The sequence below is a fragment of the Pseudophryne corroboree genome, chromosome 6 (genome assembly GCF_028390025.1).
Source record: "Pseudophryne corroboree isolate aPseCor3 chromosome 6, aPseCor3.hap2, whole genome shotgun sequence".
Lineage (NCBI taxonomy): Eukaryota > Metazoa > Chordata > Amphibia > Anura > Myobatrachidae > Pseudophryne > Pseudophryne corroboree.
In genome coordinates this window covers 465779227-465800008 of record NC_086449.1, presented here as the reverse complement: position 1 = coordinate 465800008, position 20782 = coordinate 465779227, and the positions used below count along the sequence as shown (strand labels likewise).

Here is a 20782-nt window from a genome sequence, read left to right as displayed (position 1 = left end):
ATGTAATTTTTGGGGTAATATTCTGCAAAGTGCAGAATAATGGGTTTATTTTTTATATGTGACAGGTATACGGGGATGTTGAATGGATGAGACATGTGTTTAACCCCTTGAGTGGTATTCCTGGAAAACTTCAGGTGCAGCCAGTGCTGAATTTTTCTGGGCATATTACTAAGCGATTCCCTGGAGACCGCCGTGCAGCGTGACGGCGCCCGGGAATCAGCATAAGCTATTACAGAGTTAAGCCCTCCCCTTGGACTCCTATTGGCAGGGGTCGGGATTAACTGTATAATAGGTTATGCGGATTCCCAGGCGGCGCTGGTGGCCGGGAATCAGCGCTGGAGTTTGCTCACCCCGTCTGCTCACCCCCCAACTCACCCCGCCCTTAACCCCTGCATCCCAGTAATAAAATACACACCATACTAGGTGTGTATTTTTTTTGGCAAAAAACAACTGTTTTAGCATGTTGTTGCATCAGAACTGACCCTGGAGATGCACGCGGGTGTATCCCCGTGGGCAATCGCCCCTCTGCATCCCCCCCCCCCCCCTGTACTCCCAAAATGGAAAAACTCACCATGGGAGGTGCGTCTTTCTTTTTTAAAACCCCGCCACTGAAGGGGTTTAAACAGTGCAGGTGGTAGTTACAGGCTTGGTATTAAATAATACATTTAAAAAGTTTCTTAAAATGACTAAGCATAAGCACCCCTAAAAAAAAGTAAAAAAATCTGCTTAAAAAAATGTTTTTTAAGATTGTTAAAAAAAATCAGCCATTTAGAAGCAAGTAAGAGCTCAAATTATTTTTCTTAATATTCACAATGATAACCAATATTAATTGGGCTTTTTCCACTATTTTTTGGGTTTTGTTTACAATTCCAGTGACTTTTCTTTTAAGTAAAAATTATCACACCCAACTTTTTTCAATTGTATAGCGCAAGTAACTGGAGCACACATGGCTGCAGTAATCAGAAATTGGGAGTGTTAGGCATGTCAATTTTGGCCCCTAAAATCTCGCAGCCAATTGAATTTGACACCAAATGGATATAAAATGATTTATATTAATTTTTTTTCTTTCATTTTAACATGTAATAATAATGTAACTGCAGCCACACGTTTATGCAGCCTTACATGTATAATATTATGCAAGGCACTTACTGAGGTCTTGAAGCTTCAGCTTGATCTGTCTGGAGTTTTTCACCTCCCTCTACTTCCATAGTACAATAAACAATTCTGTTTGATGCAACAGATTTCAATCCTTGGACCTCTGAGATAACAATCTATAGGAGTAGCATAAACCAAAAAAACTCTCAGCAATAAGTTAAAATGCTCAAATAATATACAGATAATATATAAAAACTAAATAAATTGTTTTAAAAATCACATTGATTGTTAAATAAAACACTAATCTAAGCACATGATCGTGCATGGGTTGGAAGCCTCTCCAAAGCTTTTTGCTGGACCCAAATTCCCTAAATTGCCAAAAGACCATGATGAACAGTATTTCACTTTTACATATTTGAAACAGCTTTGAATTAAGCCCAGATTATTTTTGGATTCTTGATCCAGATGTTAAATCCAGCAAAACTAAGGGGTCAATTTATCACTGGTGGATAGTGGCCATTGCTAACTATTATCACGTACCACTGCGTGTTGTATTACTGACACTATTTACCATGCCAGGGCTGCTCCACGAGCCCGGCAAAAGTACCTACTCCTCTGCTGTAACAACCAATAGTCTGAAGAAATCTCTGATTGCTTCATGTGTTAACCCTTTAATAAATAGGGTAAAGTCCTGCAAAATACATTCTTCCGGAAAACAATGCCATTTTCTCAAAAGTTTTGGATGACTGCTGTATAATAGAATAGAAAGTAAGCCTAAAAAACAACCTCCTATAAGTATTACAGAAAGATTGTATATTTCTGGTAGTCATCAGAGATTTAATAAGACTTCTATGGTCTTCATATCAACCTGTATTAAGGGCCACTCATTTAAAGTAGACAATGTCTAATTTTCTCTGGCTTATTGAAGCATCTTTCTACTGATTCATCCACAGCTGCTGTAATATAGTAAAAAACAGGAGGCTGCACACTGTTGAGACAATCACAGGCTTTATTATGGTTACTATTACAGCAGCTATGGCCTGATTACTAGAATGACAGTCAAGTATTGCGGAAGAAGTGAGATACTGGAGCTGATTCAGAGGTGGATGCTATTCGTCTTTGTATGCAGCGCCTGTGTGAAATTATGCAAAAGCTACAGTAAATGTCTTAAGGTACATGAAAATGCCCACTGCCGGCTTCTGTGATTCACTGCTGCATCCGAAGACGCATCATTGAATCATATGCATGAACATTAGCAACATATTGTCGAAGTCTTCCAACTGCCAAGGAATCGGGAATCTTCCAACTGCCAAGGAATCGGGAATACTAAACAAGTTTAAAAATCTCGATTCCCTGATTCTGAGTGAAAATGGTCCATCGTTTGCAGCCCTTCTGTACCTACATAGTGCTTTAGGACTGAGGATGTGCCACATAAATGATGGCCCATTCCATAGGATAGGGGTTAAAGCATTTAAGCAAGCAGTCTACAGCTTTGGTCATTTGAGATCCTGTAGCAATAATGTAGTAATATAATGTACTTAAATAGGATTTCAATTATCTACCAGTAAATCCTTTTCTCGTAGTCCATAAGGCATATTGGGGAATCTAGTACGATGGGGTACAGTCGGTGTCCAAAGGAGCCGATGCACTTTAAATTTCTTCACTGGGTGTGATGGCTCCTCCCCTCTATGCCCCCTCCCAGAGGCAGTTATAGGTAAAACAGTGCCCGAAAGAGAAAGGACATATATGAGAGAAGGAACATGAAAACAAAAAACGGGTGAGATTTATATACCAGCACACCACTAACATATAACCACCAGCAACGGCTGTTAACAACAGCAGCAACAACTGAACAGGTAACTACACAAAAGAGAATCTGCAGATAAGTCAACGCACTGAGGCGTGCGCCCAATATCCCTTATGGACTACGAGAAAAGGGTTTACCGGTAATTAATTAAAATCCTATTTTCTCTAGCATCCATAAAGGGTATTGGGGAATCTAGTACGATGGGGATGTCCTAAAGCTTCCAGAATGTGCGGGAATGTGCAGAGACTTCTGCAGCACTGCCTGCCCAAACTGGGTATCCTCTTTGGCCATGGTATCAAACTTGTAGAACAAAAGTGTTCTTCCCCGCCCAGGTAGCAGCTCGGCACAGTTGCAAGGTCGAGACTCCATGGGCAGCCGCCCAGGAAGAGCCCTCCGATCTTGTAAAGTGGGCCGTCAGATGTAGGAACAGGTAAGGCTGCCAACACATAAGCCTGTTGGATAGTAAGTTTAAGCAAATGAGCAATGGACAGCTTCGAAGCAGGACAACCCTTTTTCTGCGCATCATAGAGCACGAACAAGGAATCCGTCTTTCTGGTCCGAGCCGTTCGCTTGGCATAGATCTTCAAGGCTCGCATCACATCCAACGCCTCCAGAGGAGCAGAAGAGTCAGAACTGGACGGAACCACAATAGGATGATTCAGGTGAAATGCAGAGACAACCTTCGGCAGGAACTGCTGTCTAGTCCGGAGTTCCGCTCTTTCCTCGTAAAAGACCAAGTATGGACTTTTACACGATAAGACCCCCAATTTTGAGACACGACGAGCAGAAACGAGGGCCAGTAACATCATCGTTATCCACAGTCATCAGAAGTTCAAACCAGGAGGACTGTAGAAATTCCAACACCACATTCAAATCCCAGGGTGCAGTATGTGGCACAAAAGGAGGTTGGATGTGGAGTACCCCTCTTGCAAGAAGATCCAAACTTCTGGCAACACCAACAATTTCTTCTGGAAGAAATTGGAAAGAGCTGAAATCTGGACCTTAAAGGAACCCAGACGTAAGCCCATATCCACACCAGCCTACAGGAAACAAAAAACGTCCCAAGTGAAACTCTGCAGGCGGATACGTGTGTTCCTCGCACCAAGAGACATATCTCCTCCAGATATGATAGTGTTTTGACGTCACAGGTTTCCTGGCCTGACCCATGGTAGCAATAACCCTTTTGGAAAAGCCCTTGTGAGTTAGGATTTTCCGCTCAACCTCCATGCCATCAAACGAGGTCGCCGTAAGTCTGGGTAGACTAACTGTCCTTGTTGAAGATCTCTTCTTAGTGGTAGAGGCCAAGGGTCTTCGACGGACGTGTCCAGAAGATCAGCATAACCCCCCCCCCCCCCTCCTTCCCCTCCTTCCCCTAGGCCAATCCGGGGAAATCAGAATTTTTTGGACTCCTTGATTCCTGATTCGCATAAGCACCCTTGCGAGCAACGGAATCAGAGGAAACAGGTAGACCGGTAAGGCCACAGCGACGTTAGTGCATCCACTGCCCTCGCCCGAGGGTCCCTGGTTTGTGAGCAATACCAGTGAAGCTTCTTGTTGAGTCGAGAAGCCATCATGTCTATTTGTGGGAAGCCCCACCGGTGGATGATCTGCTGGAACACCTGATGGTGGAGTCCCCACTCCCCTGGGTGGAGATCATGACGACTCAGGAAGCCCGCTTCTCAGTTGTCCACACCGGGAATAAAGATTGCTGACATGGCTCTTGCATTTCTTTTCACACAGAGGAATATCTTTGATACCTCTTGCATGCTGGGTCTGCTTTTTGTTCCTCCTTGTTGATTGATATATGCCACTGCTGTGGCGTAGTCCGACTATACTTGGATCGCGTGATCCTTGAGCAAAGGAGAGGCCTGAAGTGTAGAGGACACAGATCGTGTACAATAGCGGCTCTCCCCCTTTGCTATACCCTGTACCAGTTCTCTAGCGTGTCTCGGGAGTCGGGAAGAGCCGTGTGTGCTGGTTGCTGCTGCATTAAGCAGAGAAAGTCGCCAAAATGACTCTGGTCCCGCTCTGAGGTAGGCCCCCCCCCCCTTCCACCAATGGCGCCGGAGCTACAGTGATTTTTATAATGGCAGTGTCTCCTATCATGCTTAAAAACATCACACAAGTGCTAGTTTAAGCCATCTTGAGCCAGTTTACACGGGGGGGCTCTAGCGGGACCCCCAGCTTGTACTCACCACAGACGTCACCTTAAGGCATATGTTAAAGGTGTGCGGCGTGCTGCGATTGAGACAGCTAAGGCGCAGTGCCCGTTAAACAAAACCTCCCAGGACGGTGGTCCTGCAGCGGGCAAGCGGCTCTGACACCTCACAAGGCCGGTGACCGTACCACCCCCTAACTTCCACGGTGCAGGTAGGCTGTTGCCCAAACAGCATACCGAAAATAATAAAAGTTTAAAAGAAATTGAAAACTCTCTGGAGCTGCAGAGATGTGCATCCTCTCCTGAGGGCACTTTTTTCTAAACTGCCTGTGGGAGGGGGCATAGAGGGGAGAAGCCAGCACACCCAGTGAAGAAATTTAAAGTGCACCGGCTCTTTTGGATTCCATCTATACCCCATCGTACTAGATTCCCCAATATCTCTTATGGATGCTAGAGAAATATTATTTTACTGAACTAAATTAGGGATGGACAACATATATTGGTTTATCAGTCCTATTGATAGTCTAGTCCAGTGATAGCTAACCTTGACACTCCAGCTGTTGCTGAACTACACATCCCAGCATGCCTTGCATCAGTTTTAGCTAGGCAAAATAGCAAAACTGTAGCACGGCATGCTGGGATGTGTAGTTCAACAACAGCTGGAGTGCCAAGGTTAGCCATCACTGGTCTAGTCTAATAAACACTATATGGACAAAAGTATTTGGCCACACTTGTTTGTTATTGAATTGAGGTGTTTCAATCTGACCCATAGCCACAGGTGTATAAAATCAAGTACCGAGCCATGCAGTCTCCATTTGCAAACATTTGTGATACAAAATTGGTCGTTCTGAAGAGCTCAGTGACTTCAAGCGTGGTACTGCTGGATATTCAACAGTAAACTGTAAGTGATATTATTAGAAAGTGGAAGCATTTAGGAAAAGCAAAAACTCTGCCACTCCGCACACCAACCATGGACTATGGAGCAATGGTAACGTGTACTGTGGAGTGACAAACCACACTTCTCTGTTTGGCAGTCAGATGAAAGAGTATGAGATAAGCGGATGCCTGGAGTACGTTACCTGCCTGACTGCATTATGCCAACTGTGAAGTTTGATGGAGGAGGAATAATGGTATGGTGCGGTTTCTCAGGGTTTGAGCTAGGCCCCTTCATGAAGGGCAATCTTAATGTTTCAACATACCAAGACATTTTGGAGAATACTATGCTTCCAACTTTGTAGCAACAGTTTGGGGAAGTACTATAAAGACCTGGTTTGAGGAGTTTGGTGTGGAAGATCTTGACTGGCCCGCACAGAGCCCTGACCTCAACCCCATGGAGCACCTTTGGGATGAATTGGAATGGATATTGCAAGCCAGGCCTACCTCGCCCAACATCCGGGCCTGACCTCATAAATGATCTAAAGAATGAACGGGCACAAATTCCTACAGAAACACTCCCAAATCCTGAGGAAAGCATTCCAAGAAGAGTGGACACTGTTATAGCTGCAAAAAGGGTGCCAACTTCATATTAAAGTATAGGTATTTGAATACATTGTCATTACAGTCCCTGTTGGTGTAATGTCAAGCGTCCGAATACTTTTGTCCATATAGTGTATCAACTGTTTTTACCGCAGAAATATAGAGTGCAGATATATCTTTCCCTGCCACTCAGCTGCTTTTCTTATCCTAGCCCTACCCTCCATCTATTCAAGGCTGACCAAGGCGCAAGTTGTGATTCCCTGAGAGTCTGAGAGAGTCTACTTGCTCTCAGAGAATCAAATATACAGCTGCAGCCAGCAGCCCCAGACCTGGTGCAGACTTCTAGTGCGGAACTTGTAACTGTGCTGCATGCACAGTATTGATCATTACTAATTGTAAATATTGCTATAATTTCACTGATTACTGCTTTCATTAAAACATATATATATATATATATATTTATTTATATATATAAAGAGTTTAACAAGGAATGCACTCACCAGACTTCTTCAAAGTGAAAAATGTATTCTTTTTATTCCACTCTCGTAGTTTTACAGGGTCATGGTCAATCCGGACCTTTTTCAAGACCAATATCTTAGGCTGCCATCTCCCCTGCACTGTCAGTGCACTGTGGAACTATAAGTACCATATGGGCTGCCCCTCCAATTAATCAAGGTCCGGATGGAGAGCGAAACGTTGACCGTGACCCTGTAAAACTATGAGAGTGGAACAAAAAGAATAAATTTTTCACTTTGAAGAAGTCTGGTGAGTGCGTTCCTTGTTAAACTCTTTATACATTTGGGACTTTGTTTGGATTGTACTAAACTCTGGTAAATGCACCCCAGCGGCTGTGACTTTTGAATATGTGAGTGCAACTTCATATTGAGTATGCATAATATATATATATATATATATATATATATATACTGTGGCGATAGAAGAAACATGAAACAAGTGAATATGTCCTGTAGTTTAAAACAAATGAAGCATATCATATTTAAATCACACTGTCCAAAATATATTAAGACAGGGTATTTATAATCAGAGCCACAACTCTATGGTCACTACTTTTGCAGCAGGTTTGCACTGTTCAACAATGAAAGCAATGTCTGACTTGTTGCTATGGTGTATTACAAATGTGTACCTTTTACCAATGTTCATAATTTATCCTTTGTGTATGGTAAAAGCAAACAGGCAAGTACCAACTTGATGCCCATAATGCAAAAGAAATGTACCGTTTGAAAGGCAAGAGGTATTTAAAGCACTCATACACACTTATTTCCCTAAGAAGGAACATTAAATTCTTTACAAATCTGATGTGTAATACCATATGAAATATATTATTTATACATTTAAGTTTACTGTTATGCACTGCATGGAGCCTTTCAAAGACTTAAAGAGGCTGATCAAAAGCAGTTTTCTCAGTCTAATATGTTTTCCCTTATTTGAATGAATAGGAGATAATTGCAATGTACTTACTCCAATGCCACTTCCCTCCCCTATTATCCAGTTCCAGCAGCAAGCTACCCGTAAGCAGTAGGCTGTTCTATACATCCTGCATTATTTTTATGAGGAGTGCATAACAGTCTGACTTTATACATTACTATACAAAATAAAAAGTCCTTTACATTCTTTATTGCTATTGAAAAATTTCAGAAACATTGGTATGGATCTGTTTTAGATAGGGCAGGGTGTTATTGATAAAGGGTTTTAATAAACATATAAAAAAAATTGCTGACTTTTCCCCACACTGAACTGGTCGAAAGACAAAGAATACTGAGTGACATAGCATAATTCCCAGAGAAAAAAAACAATGAATCAATATCAACTTCACATTATTTCATACCTCTAAAGTAAATGACAGTACAACGTCAGCTTTTGATAGCTGAACGTCACTTTCATCTCCAATGTCCAGGAATGCAGAATTCTGGGAACGTTTTAACTTCTGCAGTTTAAACTCCGGCCCACATTTAGACACTGGAAGACTTTCTAGGTTTGCCATCAATAAATTAACGGAAGCTCGTAGCTCCTCTATGAATATACCCTCCATTTCTTTAGTTAAAAACTTTGGAAATTTCCTTTCCTTTATAAGACAAAAATAAAAACACACCATTTTAGAAATGTTTTTAGGTAATACTAAAGGTTTTGTTTAAATCAGATTTACTTAACATAAGTAAAAATAAGTGCAAATGATGGTCAAATGTATTTGGGGAATGTATGGGAGTTTAACCATTCATGTATGTATGATGTACAAAACCCTGAAAGTGCCTGCTACCATGGCATGGTGCCTTCTTCGCCCAGGCTGTTTTTCTCTAAATGACAGAGAGGTTACGTCATTAATTAATGACAACCATTAATCAAGGACTATTTTAACAGAAATGCACACTGCTTGAAATTATGAAATTAACCACTGTGAGTAAATTCAATTTCAGGAATTTAGTGAAGTACAGTATAGCTAATAAATTTATATGAAGGCCAAATTATTGTATGTATGTTTGTACAGGATCCAGTATTTATTGTAGCAGATGGACCATTTAAAATACTTTTCACCTTTGCTATTTGTTCTGCCACTTGTAGGCGGCCATCAAGTTCTCGTCGTATCTGGGCTGCCTGCTCATCTGCATTATCCAGCTGGAATAGAGAAATGTCATATATGATTACCACCACAGAAAATAAAGCTCCTATGCTACTGTACATTCAGGTCCAAGATTTCCAGAAACTTGTAACTTATGGCCACTTACCATTGAATCCTTTTATCTGAAGCAGGCTGGGAAAAACTGGGCCACGGGATTGCAGGTTGGGACTGGAGCTGGCACTTAAACAGGGAGGCATTTGATATGCCGGCTGTTGGGATCCCGACAGCCTGCACACTGACACCTGTACACGGCACCCCTGGAGGGAGAATAAATAGCGTGCGTTCCAGCGTGGCGAGCACAGCGAGCCTGCAAGGGGCTCTTTTGCGCTCACCCCGCTGCTGGCATGCCAGTGGTCGGTATCCCAGCACTGGGATCCCGAGCACCGGCATACCATAGTAGACCCCTTAAACTAACTAATTTTAAAAAGGAAGCTCTTCCCCTGTGCAACCCCATAATGCCGGTACCTCTTTAAAAAAAAGTCCAGAAAGGAGTGAAACGGTTAGAATAAAACAAAACTGTAGGGAAAATACAGTCAAGAACCATAACCTTGCACGAATGAGTGTGACGGAGGGAACATACTGTTCCTCAACCTGCTTCAGAGAAAAGGATTCAACAGTAAGGGACCAAAACTCACCTTTTCTCTGTCAGCAAGGCTGGGGAACACGGGACGTACAACAGTGACCCTCAGGGGAGGGAACGCTCAAGGCTGCCTTATCGGAGGATTGAACGCTCAAAGTGGTTGTTGCCGAAGGCTAAAACCTAAAGCGGACAGAGGACCAGATGGCTGCATAACAGACCTCTTCTGCCAAACACCCGTGTTATGCTGCCAAAGAGATCACCACCGCCCTAGTAGAATGCGCTAACACCCGGTCTGGTACCAGTTGCTCTGCACTAGAATAGGCTCAAGTGATGACCGAGTGGATTCAATGCGCAATGGTCTGTTTAGTAGCTGGCCAATAATGTTTATGTGCATCATAAAGAACAAACAAAAAATCTGTGGAATGGACAAAAGAAGTCTTGCCCAAGTAAAGCTGCAGAGCTCAAACTACATCCAGTAGAACCAGATCATCCCAGTCCCAGTAAATTGCTGGAGGAGGAAAAGCTTGAAAGCCAATTTTCTGGTTAAAGTGGAATGCAGATTCAACTTTCGGCTGGAACTTAGGAACCGTATGAAGAACTGCTCTATCATCATGAAAGGCAAGAAAAGGCAGCTTGTAAGACAAAGCCACTAACTCAAAAACACACCACACTGTGGCAATAGGCATAAGGAAGTCCGATGGGCAAAATGGTGGTTGAATATGCATTACTCCCTCTAAAAAGTTTCGGACCTCTGGAAGTAATAAAAATAAATTGACAGGGTCAAAATCTGTACTTTTCAAAGAATGCTTTAAACTGGCCTACAAACCCCCCTGAAGGAAACAGTGTGGTATGAACATTGTGTTCACACCACAAAATGTAGAGTTTACATGCTCTGTGGTAAGTGCGTGACCAAACCAGTATCTGTGCTTGTACCATAGTACGAACTACCGAAAAAGAAAACAGCACAGTCTTGAAAAGCTCAGTTTCAAAAGCCAGGTCAAGAAGGCTAACCAAGAAAGGACCTTGTAGAGAAATGGACCTGGTTGTAGCAGGTCTGGTTAAAGTGGAAGATACCACGTGGGACCTACCTAACATTGTAATCGGCGAGAACAGACACTGCCAGATCGGAGTCCCGCAGAACAATCATGGCATCCACTGCAAAAGCCATTGGGTCCCTGGATCTCGCACAAAGTTGTGATTCCTTTATAATTTACATACACCGCTGCCATGGAATGAATACTAACTGGCCAACCAGTCTGTCGGGACATACTGGGCTCCTAAGAGAGCCAGGAAGCTGGCTGGGAACTTGAGCCCATTGATTGGCAGATCAGTCTGCGATGATGACCAAAAGACTCAAAGCCAAAGATATAATGTCATGGACCATATCCTAGGAAAATCACGTCCATCGTTACAATGACCGAATCTGGAGTGACCAAGGATCGTCCTTGGAGGAGATGATCAGAAACCAGCCACCAATGGAGAGTTTGGCAAGTGCTGTCGGACAGATCAAGAAACCGAGATGAGAGGGATGCTAAGCATCATGTAAAATTCTGTAGAATTTCCCACTGGAATTCAGACTGGAACCTGGAGTACTGAATGGTCTCAAAGGCAGAGACCATTGTGCCCAACAGCTTAATGTGCAACAAGATTGATGGATGAGCCACTAACAGTACCATCATGACCAAGTCTTGCAAGGTTCGTACTATGGACTCTCGCAAGAAACTCGCTGGAGAGAAGAATCAAAGCCAGCCTGGAAACTGAAGGTGTGACTTATCAAAATTGAGGATCAAGCTGTGATCCTGAAGTACTAAACTGTGTGATCCACATGCTTTTGTAAAGCTTGAAGCTGAGAAGCTGAAAAATAAACAAATATAAATACAGTGCTTTTAAATTCATAGTAGACAGGTGCTGAAAGTAGAAGCACACAGTTTATTTATCACAGTACACATCAAATAAAGTTTATAAAAATGTATCCATACATAACATATAACCAATGCAGGCTTTATTTACCAGTCTCTGGTCAAATATAAATATTCATCTTACGGGCATGCATAATTAATCATTTCCATCCAAATGGTGGACTGTGTGTACACGGATATTGAGCCTTTTTAAGAGGATAGTTCAGTTTAGAGTAAGAAATTACAGTTCCTGTGGGAATAAGCTGGGCTTTACAATTAGCGATGGTCCGGATCACTGCAGATGGAGTCCAACACAATATACACAGATTCCCCTTTTGTTCATTCACAGGCTTTTTATTACTGGTAGTCCCAATGGCTTGAAAAATGGGAGAAAAAGGAAGGCTCTTGTGTGGGCGCACTCTTTAGAAAGAAAATAAGTAATATATAACAAATATAAGGAATGCTTAAAACATAACTTTTATTAACATTGTTACAACGTGAATACCTTTCCCAAAGATCTATCACTGAAGATACAGATTTGAATATATGATAAAATTAAAATTGTTCTGGTCTCTTTAATGTCAAGAGTATTTGGAAAGGTTGTAGACATAAATTAGTCATACCCCCATTTCCCCTGACCAGTACAGGATTTCTGTATTGATGGAACCACAGGATGGTCAAGACACAGTTATATATAAGAAAATGCTCATGGGCTGTAGATAACTAGAGTGGTGATCAGCAGTCACACCTCTAGGAATAGTACACCTGAATTACATGCAAATATCATGATTTGAGAAAAATATCATACAAAATTTATGGGCATCATGAAGTCAGAGAAAATACTAATATTATAAACACCGGGATAAAAGGATTGCAGGATAGAATTAGTGGTGATACTGCTGTTGGTGTGTTTTTATCACATAGGTGAGGAAAATCCTGCTCTACAACACCAGGTATTCGCAGGCAGTCTCCTTTCCTGATACTGACCTGGCCCAACGCTGTTTAGCTTCCAAGATCAGACGAGATCGGGCGCTGACAGCGTGGTATGGTAGTAGAGAATTATGTGTACACCAATGAGAGTGCACCTATATAAGAAATATGAAATTTCAAGAAAACAGAAAGGAGAGTAAGAAGAAAAAGAGTAGTGAAAATATGTGGATCTGCTTTCCACGTTAGACCCGGCTCCAAAATTCCCACTGCCGTGGTGCAATGTTCCGGGAATCGTGAATGAGAGTCCACGAAATTGGTGATCATAGGATATGTTGGTTGTAAGTGTTGGTGCTGTTCGCTTTAATAGAATCAAAAGGACCTCTTAACTGCTGCACACATTGTGATTGATCCAAACTCTGTATATCACATAACAAGAGAGGAAAAACCGGTGGAAGATAGAGAAAGTCACAAAATAAGGGCACAGTTGAGTCTCTTATGAAATATAAATAATTGAAGCCTTTGATATATGAATTTCACAGAGCACACAACATAAAACACATACAAAAAGGGAAGAGAGTAATCCCTGTAAAAAAGATGCAGTTATCACGAAAATTGCATGTGTTTATAAGGGAGAAGAAAATATCAAATCCTAGATGCCAAACAAATATGAAAAGTATGTAATGAGTTATTAATAATTACTAATCAAATCATTTAGTTTCTACAGCTTGGCCTTAGTTAGGAAAAGTACTAAGTACTTGATTGATATGCTGTAAAGACCCCTTAACAACACTATAATACACACTGGAGATGACATGTGTGATAGAGGAGACACGTTAGCATGAATCTCCTGAGGGTGTTGCTATCTGTGGCACGCAGCCACAAGATAGTGGGGCTTACGGTTCACCAATGAATAGGAGATCCAAGGAGATCGAGCAGGTGTATTGGGCTAATGCCAGGATGGAGCTGTGTAGACGAGACCCCTTGCGGAAAACGCGTTTCACCCTTAGGCTTGTTCACTACCGGGTTCCGTGTGGTCCGGTGGGGGGGAACAGGCTTTTGTAGCAGCAGAAAGTGAAATTAACCAATCAGGGCGTGTTGGCTAGCATTAGTGTTGCCGCTCAGGTCCGCGGTTGCTAGGAGACGGCGTTACGGAGGTTAGAACAAAAGACGGAAATCCGATTGGTGGATGAAAGTCCCAATGGCTGTCAGTGTCCACAGATGGTATCCTGAATTTGGTTATGGCAATGCCCAAAGGTCAGAGGTTGGACTATCCCCCAAAAAAGGTTCAATATCCGTGTGCACACGGTCCAACATTTGGAAGGAAATTATTAATTATGCATGCCAGTAAGGTGAATAGTTCAATTGACAAGACTGGTTACATGATTTTAGATACATTAAATACATTTTTAATTGTTGTATACTGTGATAAATGATCTATGTGATTCTACTTTTAGTATCTGTCTGCTATGCATTTATAAGCGCTGTATTTATATTTGTATATTGTTTATTTGTACAGGAGACTGATTATTTCCTCAAACAGCTGCTTGGAAGGATTTGCTCTTAAAAGGCACCTGAAGAGATATTCCCATATGGGAAAATCTCTTTAATTCTTGAAAAGCTGAAAATCTGTGAAGCTTAGTCAGCCTTCACAAGCAGATCTTCTAAATAAGGTATGAATGTAAAACCTTCCGTGAGCAGTAATTTCACCATCATTGATATGATCTTGGTGAAAATGCGGAGCGCTATGGCTATACAGATTGGAGAGATGCGGAGAGCTGTGGCCTGGGATTGGTAGGGAGCGGGTGAGCTGCAAATTAGAAAGTGTAAATACGCATCTCTGATGTCCAGTGATTACAAAAAGTCGTTGGGTTCTATGCTGTGGATCATTAATCGGAGAGATTCCATTTGAAAATGAACTACCCACAATCTGGTGTTCAATGTGTGAAGATTCATTGGCTAGAATGATCCATTCTCGGTCTGAAGGAGGAACAAGTTGGAGTAACACCCCAGTTTCCATTACAATGGAGGAACTGGAGCAATGACATCATCTGAGAGAAAGGAAATGATAGCCTGGTCCAATGTCACCTTTTTCTTTCTATCTCGCAAAGAGCAGTGGCGAAAAAACAGACCCTGGGGGTTGATGATGCAACCTCTGGAGAATCCTAGCACCGAGGCGTCTAAAGAAGACTTCACCCAATGGTGTCTGATCAGAAGCAACTGCCCTTTGACTGATGACCGTTCTGGGTGGAAAGAGAAACACTAGGCTTCTCCGGAGCCCACAAGCATCGTCTTCTAAACCAAACTGCTGCCACAGAAGTAATGGCGCTAGTCGATTGACCTCTAGCGGATGCTTCACCCTGAAAGGGGGAGTGAAAAACTAGGAAGCGTGGCTCCCACTGTTTAGGGGCAGCAATAGGAAGAAAAGTACTTTTCCATCCCTGCCGGAGCAATAATGATATCCAGTTCCTAGAACAATGCCCTCACCAAACGGAAGAGATTACAAAGAACGTTTTGATTTCTAATCTGCAGTCCAAGCGCAGAACCAAAGGGCCGAGAGCTAAGACTTCTGTAGCTGAAACACTGGAAGCCAATTGAGCAGTCTTCCATGGTCTCACACATATTCAGCTGCACCAGCAAAACTATTCTACTGATTCCTGAAGGGAATTCATGGATGAATCGCTGTTAAAGTCATCAATTTTGGCTCAATTATCCATAGCTCAAGCTACCCATGCCAAGACCAGTAAAGGTTGGAACAACCCCGGAGCCTATAAAAATGGATGAGACAACCTTTCAGATTTTGTATCTAGCAGATCTTTAGAGAACGCCGAGCTCTGAACAGAAAGAGCCGTGCATTCAGCTGATCGCGTCACTGCAGCCTTAACCTTGGGAGGCAGTTCCCACTTGTATACAAATCCTCCTGAGGTCGATAAAGTGATGCAAATTTGAGATATACGAGGAACTTCTTATGTGGCTTCTCCTAATCCACCTCGATGAAACTGGAGAGATCCGAATAAGACAGGAAAGTATTGACCATCTTGTGCCAATGCACGAACAGACACAGTTCCGCATGGGAATCCACATCTAAACAGTTCAGATAGTAGCGAGCAGCAGCAATGAGGTCTTCCATACCATGACTAGAAGAAGACTCTAGGCATTCCTCGTCCTCTGGGATGACACCATTCTCCATACGTTCCCCCTCATACTCCTCTGAATTCAAAACTTGCAAGAGAGAAACCTGGAAGGAGGAAGTCGCTTATGTGCAGCTGATGATCTTTAAAAAAAATTAAGGGGACATTTTTCCAACCCCTGATGCAGTATGCTCCAAAGCAACGGGGGATTATACACAGATTGGGGAGCTGAATGCCACGATTTGGCAACTAGAAACCATACATTAAGGAAACAGGCACAACACATGACCTAGCCTGATACTCTTGCTGAAGTGCGAGCAGCTTCATCCATGTAGCACCTGACAGATATGTCCAAGCCAGGACATCAAGGGCAGTAGAAGCAGCAGCAGATGCCTGCACAAGACCTTGTCTGACAGTCTGCACACAACGCCCCAGAGTCCACATTGTTTATTTATTCCACATGGTTTAGTTAATTTATTACTACACTGGACACAAGTGAAAAACAAAGCCATGGTAGCAAATTTTTGCTTTGACGGGTGTGCTTTGTCTGTCATAGTCCCAACGCTTTCTTGCTATGTATAGCAAGTGCAGGCATAAAAAAGTCCCAGACACAGGAAAAAGCCACTGTACAATTACTTCAAACAACATATAAAATATAATAAACACAAATACTCAGCCTTTCTGAGTTGTCATGGCCCTTGTTACAGCTGTAGAGGAGAGGTGTTGATGCAGCAGCTGAAGAGAACAACAAGCAGGGTCCAGAATCAGGAAGTGCCACTTTCCCTTCTTACCATATCTGTATCACTGTTGCACAATAAAGCAGGGGAGAACAGCACTACAGGCTCTGACCCCCACAGTCCTTGGCAGTACTTTCCGTAAAGTGTTACTCCCGTATGGGAAAAGCACTTAGTATGCCCCTACAGCTGGGCTGTCTGTACTGGTGTACTCACAGTAGGGAGTCGCACAAATGAAACCCGGCAAGATGGTGCCTGCCATCTAAAAGGGTGAGAGTGTGCACTGTTCCCGAGTCCAGTTGGTCTCAGTAGAGACCAGAGTGCTGTGGGGGATCACCACCAGAGGGCAACCACTCCCTGCACCACGGCTGTACACGGCAAGCTGACTGACAGCTCCCACAGCCATTACACTCAGACTGTGTGCTTCTACAAGCAGCGCACAGTACCTACCTACAAAAAAATAAAAGTTACAAATAAAAAAAATAAAAAAAAAAACTTATCTAACCACAAAGGCAGCTCCCTTTAAACATGCCCTATGCTCTTGGCACCTAAAGAAGACTGGCATTATGGGGCTGCAGGGGAAAGAAGATTATTTTTAAAGTTACAGTTAGTTTAAATGCCAGCTCCTGCCCCAGACCCAACCATGTTCCAGTGTTTCCCAGCCTTGCTGACATAGAAAACAGGAGTCTGGCATACTAAATATAAGGAATGTTTAGTGGTTGATCTGAAAACGGATAGCCTGGATCTAACAAATATAATGATTAGTTCATCCATTTTTTGCATTTACATATTACACTATCTTTGGAATTAATGACTGGAAAAAAAGGAACTTGTGGCAATTTTCTGACAAGGCTTTATTCCAATATTTTCTCTTTTATATTAATATATTTATCAAAATCATTTTTTACTAAAATTATGTAAAAAAAGGGCATTTTGACATTGTTGGAACATTATTTTAGTGTCACCTGAATATACTAATGGGCAATGGGAGGATAATTTACAAAATTCTCCCTCAAGCTCTTAAATTCACATTTTTTCTGTAAGCAGATCACATTTCCTATACATTTATTGGGAAATGTGATCTGGACGAATTTACTAAAACCTAATTGTAAAAAAAAAAGCACCGGAGGAGGTCCACCAGATAGCATTATCAGAGCTTCCCCCATTTATCCTACTCTAAAAGCTGGGTACACACTAGACGATCTTTTTAATAATTTGTTATTCTATGAGAAATCATAACAATAAATTGTCCACATCGTCCAGTGTGTACACACTATTGTGCGCTCCCGTGTGTCATAGATCACATCTTCAGATCTGCCTGGTAAATGCCACACAGGTAAAATTAGATTTATTAGATTAGGTCACCTCCTGCCATTGCTCCATGGTCCAGTTCTGATGCTCACATGCCCATAGGTGCTTTTACCAGCAAGCAGGGGTCAACAGGTAAACTGTGACTGGTGTCAGCTAGGCGGAATGCTGCTACGCACGGTGTTGTGACACCTTTCTGTTATAGCCAGCATTCACTTTTACAGCACTTTGTGCTACAGTAGCTCTTCTGTGAAATAGGACCAGACGGGCCAGCATTTGCTCCCCACGTGCATCAATGAGCCTTGTGGGCCCATGACCCTGACACCCCTGTTGACCAGTTGTCCTGCCTTGGACCACTTTTGGTGAGTACTTACCGCTGCATACCGGTAACATCCCACCACTCCTGTCTTTTTGGGTGATGTTTTGACCCAGTTGTAAGAAAAAATTTGCCCTTGTCAAAGTCTCTCAGGTCTTTTTATTTGCCCTTTAGTTTTGCTTCCAACACATCAACTTCAAGAACGGAGTTCACTTGCTGCCTAATATATGTATATCCCACCCCTTGACAGGTGCAACTGTAAGAAGACTATCAATGTTATTAATTTCACCTGTCAGTGGTTTTAATGTTTATACACAGATGTGTCATCTTACATCCTTGCTGCGGTCATGCTACACAGCCCTTGAAGTCACGCCATGCTGTGGCGTGACACTGTAGCACCGGGTATCTTTTTTGCATTTTCTTTCACAAAAATACATCTTAGACGCACAGTACTGTAATAGGACACACAAGCAGCTTCTGCTGATTAAAATGGTATGCAGCATTCTTATATTCTATGTGTAATTGCGGCTCTGTTTGCATCTGAAATGCCACGTTACAGTGTTTGCACACAAAATGCTATGCTATAGTGTTTTCATGGTAAATACAATCGCTGTCACACACAGAATATAGGCATGCTACATATTTTAACCAGCAGAAGCTGCTTGTGCGTCCTATTACTGTGCATCTAAGAAACTTTCGCGGGAAAAAACACAAAAAAAGCTCAGCGCTATCAAGACACACGGCGCACACACATTAAGTATAACGCAACTTGTGGCGCACGGAGCAAAGATGTATGAGGCCACATCTGTATTTATCTAGTTATTCTTTTAAGGGTGTTGTACCTCTCTGGCCTCCCACAACTGTAGAGGACATCTTCAGCCAGAAATAGTGCTGTCTGTGGAAGAGGGACTACTTGAACTCCCTGTATACATATTTAGTAACCCAAAAGCCTGGCTTTTGCCTTTTAAAAACAGTGCCACCTTAAATACTGTACTACAACAAAAATCAGTGAACATGGTGGTTTTGACAAATCACACTTCATTAAATAAACCACTGGCCTTACAAATATTTCACAACAGAAGTAACGACTTTCTTTTTAATCAAGTTTATTTTTAATTAAACTGTATCACATCATAATGTAGACAAATCGCCAAACATTTCCTCCATACACATACAATTAAAAAGTCCCTGGGTATCCACAATGCCAAATCCAGTTTCAGATCACTGACTGCCAACACCAATGCATTTAACTAATACTCCAGATAAATTAAACATTTAAATGGCAAAATGTATAATCCACTGGAGACACCCCTCATGTTTATCTATCACTTGAATTAAAAAGCTCAATCAATTTATAAATAAAGTTCAAAATTAGCACTCTGTAAGCCTGTCATACTACATGTTCTAAAAGGACTACCAGAATATGAAAACCATTCCAAAACATTACACATAATTGGCTTGTCATGCTTGTGTTTGGTTTAGTTGTTATTTTATTTTTATCTATTTTGGGATTTTTAAATACATTTTCCATCTTAAGACTTCGTTACTTTCACATTTGATCATATCTTTGAAAACGATTTGTGACAATGATAAGTATTTCAGGGTATACATATAAGTTATTAACATACCTGTCAGAAAAACTAGAAGCTCTCAGTGCCATCTACTTTCTTGTTATACACACACTTTGCCGGCATTAACAAACGGAATATGCATAGACAAGGGTCCCTATTAACCCAATTACCCCAAGCCAATCTAAAGAAAGGTCCCGGGAGTAAACACTTGATGAGTGACATCTAGTAATACAATTAGTAATTTTACAACAAAAGGAGAGACCCTATGAGCATTCACATAAAAGATGCTAAAATGACCCAACCAGGCCTCTACTTTCATGCATTGTGAGTTAGTCTCTCTAGCCTTACATTTAATTAACAGATATAAAAACAACAACCAAAATACAGATACTGTAGATTGAATTTACTGAAATGTAATTGATAAGGTAGAACCTTGTATTTAACGGCATTACTGTCAGACACAAAATAGTGGTGCAAGAAATGGCTGTTGATTTGGTCAGTGCAGGAAATCTGGGTACAACTGTAATCCCTCAAAAACAACAAGCACAGCGGCCGGGATCCCGGTGGACAGCATACTGGCACCGGGATCCAGACCGCCGGCATACAGACAGCTGGGCGAGAGCAAAAGAGCCATTTACGGGCATGGTGGCACTCTATGCGCGCCATGCTATTTATTCTCCCTCCAGGGGGGTCGTGGACCCAAAAGAGGGAGAATAGTTGTCGGTATGCCAGGTGTCGGGTTTCCGGCACCGGTATACTGAGTGCCGGGATCCCAACAGCCGACATACTGAATACCACCCAGCACAGCAATATACTTTCAATAAAAATTGGCTGCTCGTTCATACATTCATTATGGAAGATATATCAAAGATTGGAGAGAGATAAAGTGAAGAGGAATAAAGTATCAGATGTGGATCATATGGTCGACAGTCAATAGGTCGACCACTATTGGTCGACAGTGACTAGGTCGACGCAGTCATTGTGTCGACATGAACAGGGTCAACATGGGGAAAAAGGCGACATGAGTTATTTTACTTTTTTTGGTGTTGTTATCTTAGTAAAGTGACCAGGTACCCCACTGATTCGCTCGCCATGCTATGGGCAGGTTACTATTCCCAATCGTAGTTCATGTGGATTGTAAAGTAT

The 20782-nt window shown here is 42.1% G+C and overlaps 1 protein-coding gene and 1 pseudogene across 9 annotated transcripts in view; both read right to left on the bottom strand.

Annotated features, from left to right (window-relative positions):
• The window catches only part of CADPS2 (calcium dependent secretion activator 2), a 919737-nt gene that overhangs the window by 679020 nt on the left and 219935 nt on the right, over window positions 1-20782 (bottom strand). For all 9 annotated transcript variants that reach the window (XM_063927189.1, XM_063927182.1, XM_063927183.1 and 6 more), the window contains 3 exons: window positions 9087-9167; window positions 8383-8619; window positions 1150-1271 (listed from right to left, as the gene is read on the bottom strand). In XM_063927189.1, coding sequence (XP_063783259.1) covers window positions 1150-1271; window positions 8383-8619; window positions 9087-9167 — 440 coding nt within the window. The remainder of the gene's footprint in view (window positions 1-1149; window positions 1272-8382; window positions 8620-9086; window positions 9168-20782) is intronic.
• On the bottom strand, window positions 12588-12706 carry LOC134937248 (5S ribosomal RNA; annotated as a pseudogene).